Raw genomic sequence first — 6,752 nt, 5'->3', positions numbered from 1 at the left:
ATGGCCGTTCATAAAGTGGGGAATGGACATAGTTGGGCCCTTCCCAGCAGGACGAGGTAAGGTACGCTTCCTTTTGGTTTTAACTGATTACTTCTCTAAATGGGTGGAAGCAGGTGCATACACTCAGATACGCAAGCAGGAGGTCATCGCCTTCATATGGAAAAATATTATATACCGTTGTGGCATCCCCAAAGAAATTAGCTACGACAACAGACCTCAGTTCGTCGGAAAAAGAACAATTGAGTTTTTCGAAAAGTGGCACATCAAACGAATACTCTCCATGCCATACCACCCTGTCGCCAATGGTCAAACCGAATCCTCCAATAAAGTAATATTGAACATATTGAAAAAGAATCTTGAGGAAGCTAAAGGTCTATGGCCTGAACTACTACCGGAAGTATATGGGCATACCGCACTACGCCAAAAACCAGCACGGGAGAAACGCCGTATTTACTGGTCTATGGGACCGATGCAGTCATACCCGTCGAGGTCGGGGAGCCCAGTTTGAGATACTCCAATGAAAGCGTAACAGGCAACGACGAAAGCAGGCTACAAGATCTGGATGAAGAAGAACGAAGAGACATAGCCCACATAAGAATGGTATCCCAGAAGCAGCAAGTAGAAAGATACTACAACAAGAGAGCCAAGGTGCGACCACTCAAAGTTGGCGACTACGTCCTCAAGGCCAAGACACAAGCGTCAAAAGACCCTAATGAAGGAAAATTGGGAACGAACTGGGACAGACCATACAAAATCATAGCAGCAGTAAACAAAGGAGCGTTCCAGCTAGAAACAATGGAGGGAAAACTACTCCAAAACAACTGGAACGTCGCCCATCTCAAGTACTTCCACTTCAAAAGGAAGGCGTCACATAAGTCGTACTCTTTTTCCCTCGCCCGGGTTTTGTCCCAATCGGGTTTTCCCGGGGAGGTTTTAACGAGGCGTCAAGGGGGACGCCTTAAAGAGCGACATATTGTTCATTACCTCGACCCATCGATATGACCTCTAGATCAAAGTAATAAAGGGACTACATATAGACAATCAAATCTCTATTGTATGTACGGAATCAAATCTCCATTGTATGTACGGAATCAAATCTATTGTATGTAAGGAATCAAATCTCCATTGTATGTGAGGAATCAAATCTCCATTATATCTACGGAATCAAACCTCCATTGAATGTGCAGAACCAGATCTCCACTAGTTGACAGGTGATGTCTTCCTACGAGAATACGATCAAACCTCCAAAAGTACAAGTTCGACCTCGTTCGAACTACGACAGGATTCTACTTCTACGACAGTTCGAAGCAACATCCCAATGGCCAAGGCCATCGACAAAAGTATAAGTTCAACCTCGTTCGAACTACGATGGGATTCTACTTCGACGAGAGTTCAAAGCAACATCCCAATGGCCAAGGCCATCGACGAAAGTACAAGTTCGACCTCATTCGAACTACGACGGGATTCTACTTCGATGACAGTTCAAAGCAACATCCCAATGGCCAAGGCCATTGACGAAAGTACAAGTTCGACCTCGTTCGAACTACGACGGGATTCTACTTCGACGATAGTTCGAAGCAACATCCCAATGGCCAAGGCCATCGACGAAAGTACAAGTTCGGCCTCGTTCGAACTACGACGGGATTCTACTTCGACGAGAGTTTGATGCAACATCCCAATGGCCAAGGGCATCAACGAAAGTACAAATTCGACCTCGTTCGAATTACCATGGGATTCTACTTCGACGACAGTTCGAAGAAACATCCCAATGGCCAAGGCCATCGACGAAAGTATAAGTTCGACCTCGTTCGAACTACGACGGGATTCTACTTCGACGACAGTTCGAAGCAACATCCCAATGGACAAGGCCATCGACGAAAGTACAAGTTCAGCCTTGTTCGAACTACGACGGGATTCTACTTCGACGAGAGTTCGAAGCAACATCCCAATGGCCAAGGCCATCAACGAAAGTACAAATTCGACCTCGTTCGAACAACCATGGGATTGTACTTCGACGACAGTTCGAAGCAACATCCCAATGGCCAAGGCCATCGACGAAAGTATAAGTTTGACGTCGTTCGAACTACGATGGGATTCTACTTCGACGAGAGTTCAAAGCAAAATCCCAATGGCCAAGGCCATCGACGAAAGTATAAGTTCGACCTCATTCGAACTACGACGGGATTCTACTTCGATGACAGTTCAAAGCAACATCCCAATGGCCAAGGCCATTGACGAAAGTACAAGTTCGACCTCGTTCGAACTACGACGGGATTCTACTTCGACGACAGTTCGAAGCAACATCCCAATGGCCAAGGCCATCGACGAAAGTACAAGTTCGGCCTCGTTCGAACTACCATGGGATTCTACTTCGACGACAGTTCGAAGCAACATCCCAATGGCCAAGGTCATCGATGAAAGTATAAGTTTGACCTCGTTCGAACTACGACGGGATTCTACTTTGACGACAGTTCGAAGCAACATCCCAATGGCCAAGGCCATCGACGAAAGTACAAGTTCGGCCTCGTTCGAACTACAACGGGATTCTACTTCGACGACATTTCGAAGCAACATCCCAATGGCCAAGGTCATCGACGATAGTATAAGTTCGACCTCGTTCGAACTATGATGGGATTCTACTTCGACGATAGTTCGAAGCAACATCCCAATGGCCAAGTCCATTGACGAAAGTATAAGTTCGACCTTGTTCAAACTACGACGGGATTCTACTTCGACAATAGTTTGAAGCAACGTCCCAATGGCTAAGGCCATTGACGAAAACGTAAGTTCGACCTCGTTCGAACTACGATGGGATTCCACTTCGACGACAGGTCGAAACAACATCCCAATAGCCAAGGGCGTCAACGATATCATACGTGCGGTAAATGCAAGAAATAAATAAGCTGACAAAAGTAAATTTTACATTACAACAAAGTATCATTTACACTTGCCCCTACAAACGGGCCCAAGTACGACCCATGCAAAAATCCCTAAACAAACGCAAATACAAACTAAGACTACACATCATCACTAGCGGGGTAAGCGTCTTCATACCATGAATCTGAAGCAAGGTGATTCGCATCATCAGAGTTGATACCACCCCCGTCAGGTGTAAGGGGGTCGTACCCACATGATTCACGAGCTATAAGAGCTTCGGCGTGCACAGCCTGAACCTCCGCCTCAGCAGCCCTTCCCTCGACGTGAAAAGTCTTATAAACATCAAGCCAAGCCTCCGCGTGGACCCATAACTCATATAAACGATGGGGCACAACCGAATCGGCTGAGGCACGAGACGTAGAAGGCTAAGAACGTCGACTCGCATCCTCTGCCCTTAACGAGGCCATTTGTCGGTTTAGTGCAGTCAGCTCCGCCTCTAGCTCTTTGACACGCCCTTCGAGCCCTACAGCCCGACGACCAGAGGCTTCACTCTCCCCAATCAACTCTGACCTGGAAATGTAAAGGGCATCTTCCAAAGATACCGATTCAGAGATAGCTGTCGCCAGCTTATGAGCGCTAACATTCAGCTCGCCCTTAAGCCCTTCAATCTTCGTTGCCTTAGTACTCAACTCAGCAGTCAAGGCGGCCACCTTCGCTTGTAAGTCGGCATTCTCAGCCATCACCCCCGTGGTTAACTCGAGCTCGTCCTCTTTCACCTTAAGGGAGGTCTCCAACTCATTGTTACGGGTGACAACCTTCACGAACTCCTCGTCCCTCTCCCTCAACTCCTCTATTTTGCGCTCCAACTGGCCTTCCCGCTGCTTGAGCCCCTCACGAAACACCTGAAAGTCGGGGTCTTGATGATAAATGTCGGACATCGACCGATGCTTAGCACGATACTGCTGATACTTGGATGACATCTTCTCATAAATGCTCGTCTTTTTCTCTCTCGATGCTCTCTCTCAATCTCCAGGACGTGGTTCTGACAAAAAGGGAAGGGTAGAAGTTAAAAACAAAATACAGAATGACGATTACTGCATCAATCCAACGATAAAAAGAGAAGGAAAGGCACCTACCTGCAGGGCCATACCAGCGACCTATGAGATAACTCCATGTTGCTCATCGCCCCAAGCATCTCGCTTTCAGGAGCGGCACATAGAGGAGCTAGGGCTGATGCCACCTATTCGTTGTTCAACAGCAAGTTGTAGTTCCCCGGAATGACCACATGACAGTCAGATCCGTCCATCCTAACCTCCACATGGGTATGGCAACCTACAAATTCATTAACATCCTCTGGGTCAATATCTGAACCCGAGCTTCCACCCTCCACACGATGCCCTCCAATGTTAGACGATGTACCACCCTCAACAGAGCGCACTGAACCAGCTCCTGGATCAACTCCTTCCACTTGGGGAGATCTCCCCGACAAAATGGCATCGGCCATGAATACGGGCACAGGGGTTGTCCAGCCACGCCCTTCCCCAGTTCCAGCCTCCTCATTTTCCTTGACAACGGCTCATTCCCATTAGAATATTCATCCAAAGGATGTGAGGCCGGTACCGAAGAAGTCTCTTCCCTCACGGCCACAACTCGAGACGGATCTCCCAATTGAATAGGTTGAGGACGACCCTCCCGAACAGACTCGCTGAAGACAAACTGCGTATCTGCAGTAGCAACGGCTTGTCTAAAGGCGGGGACTGGCACCCTCCGCCTGGAAGCTCCTCGACCTGTCATCACAAAGGGTCGTACCATTAAGCAAGGCCGCATGGCCAACGAAGTACTAAGTAAGACATTTACCTGAGGAAACCTTAGGGCCATAACGCTGTATGAAGGCGGACCAAGTTCGAGTTTCTACTACATGAGGCAACAAGAGGGCTACCCAATCCTTGATACCCGCAATAAGGTAAGGTGGACGGCCCATAGCTGCAAAACGGCAAGCGAATAAACTTTATAGTGAATATAGAAGAAAGGGGAACATAACAAATGACGGCACTTACGAGTCCCGTTCCACCGCTATGGGAATCTGGCGGAGTCAGAAATGACTTGCTCGGTCTTCACAAAAAAGTACTTGTGTCAAAACTTACGGCTCGCCCGGTCAACCATTCCAACCACCAGCCCTTTCGTACCGCGAAGCCTCAAATGCACCATGGTACCCCTGAGGAAGTCAGGCGTGAACAGGTGCAAAAGGTGGTGGACAGAAACGCTACACTCCGCCAACTCTGCATACTTAGTCAATAGCAGAAGCACCTTGAGTGTGTATGGCGAAAGTTATGCTGGGCAAACTTGGTAAAATCTATAGAATTCTTCCGCTAAGGGGAAGAGAGGAAGGGTGTAGCCGATCATAAAAGGGTACCCATAGAAAGCACAATACGCAGGTCTGTGGACGTCTACGTGATCTCTCCCTGCTAGAACCATTTCTATATGAGCAGGAATGTCATACTTCATACGAAGGGCATCAATATGGACCCGCTCTATCTCAGAAAATACGGGGTTCGGGGTAAAAGGTGGATTTTTTAGGAAGTCACTCTGGGATAAGGGGTGCCTCGGTAGTAGCTCCTCCACCGTAGGAGGGCTATCACTCTCCTCTACCACCACATCTCTGTTGTCAGAAGGAGGCACCGTTGATGATGAGGCGACTTCAGGAACCTCTTCGCTAGAACAACGTCACCTCGGCATAATATCGTTTGAAGGAGTATCAACACAAAAGGAGGAAGGAAAAAGAAGTTTCAGGTGGTGAACGAAAGAAGAGCAGAAGGATAAGAGAACAAGTGAGAAAGAATGAAAGAGGTCTTCAAGAGAGGAAGCGCTAATGTTTTTCAAAAAATCAAATCCTTCACCTATTTATAGGATTGGGAGGCGCCAGAATTGAGGCAACTGGCTTCAAAGAAGCTCAAGAATCGAAGCACCAAGTCGTCAGTCCCCGCCTTGAAAACCTGCGTAATGATGACGCACGTAAAGCTGACATCACTTCCCAGAGAAGTGTATCACACGATGTTTTGCTGAGCATGATGACCACCTCCCATTAGCCACGACATAGCGCTCCCATAGGTCAAATTTCTCCAAAAGAATGCATGAAGTCTGCTCATCGAGGAAGTATCTGGTCGTAACCCCGACAAGCAGAGGGACTAACTGTATGGGTCCAAATTTGACCGACCACGACCCATAAAGAGTATGACAAACGACCGGATAACTCTGAACCGGTGTCCCGAGGGGGACGACCTTAAGGCAAAAGAAGAAACTGTACGACCCTTGTAGAAGTGTAAACCCATTGGGGGACATTAAGAATATTCCTTGTATTTTTATTTCTTACAATTCAGAAGGGTTTCTCTCTAGTATATAAGGGGGGGAAAAGGACCTTGTAAAAGGGGGACTCAGAAAAACTTACGAATCTTGAATGAAAAGAAAACTCACAACTCTCTTCTCTTTACCTATTATTATTCTAGAGTTATTATCTTCAGCTACGATTTACCCCTTCATCTTTGATTGATTTGTTCAAAAAAGTTTTAACATCTTTTGAGTCAAACAGAGACGTCTGAAGCTCGTAATCAGAAAGTAAGACCTTTATAAAAACTCGAAACCTGTTAAAAGATTACCCTTGGCAAAAGTATCATTTAAAATCACTTAAGCATCTTAAAAACCTCCGCTCACACCGAGGTTTTAAAGCCTTGAGAAAACAAAGTTGCATCGAGGCCGGGCTTGGTTCGAACCTCCGAAAAACGAATGCCCCATAACTACACTTGATTCTATGCTAAGGCATCAAAAACATTATCATAATAGAAATTATAAAAGGATGCTGGAAAAGTAAAGAAAAGATA

General features: G+C 46.8%; 1 protein-coding gene across 1 annotated transcript; it reads right to left on the bottom strand.

Annotated features, from left to right (window-relative positions):
* Positions 1 to 3,302: 3,302 nt before the first annotated feature.
* On the bottom strand, positions 3,303 to 3,857 carry LOC138875842 (peroxisomal and mitochondrial division factor 2-like). Its single transcript, XM_070154716.1, has one exon. It carries the CDS (start codon positions 3,855 to 3,857, stop codon positions 3,303 to 3,305), a length of 555 nt encoding a protein of 184 aa, XP_070010817.1.
* Between the last annotated feature and the right edge of the window lie 2,895 nt (positions 3,858 to 6,752).

The sequence above is a fragment of the Nicotiana sylvestris genome, chromosome 8, assembly GCF_000393655.2.
Source record: "Nicotiana sylvestris chromosome 8, ASM39365v2, whole genome shotgun sequence".
In the NCBI taxonomy this organism is placed as follows: domain Eukaryota; kingdom Viridiplantae; phylum Streptophyta; class Magnoliopsida; order Solanales; family Solanaceae; genus Nicotiana; species Nicotiana sylvestris.
This window is presented reverse-complemented; position numbering and strand designations above follow the sequence as displayed.

Bases quoted from the DNA above. Each gene is read 5' to 3' on its own strand.
- LOC138875842 (XM_070154716.1), bottom strand. From the start codon at position 3,857: ATGTCATCCAAGTATCAGCAGTATCGTGCTAAGCATCGGTCGATGTCC.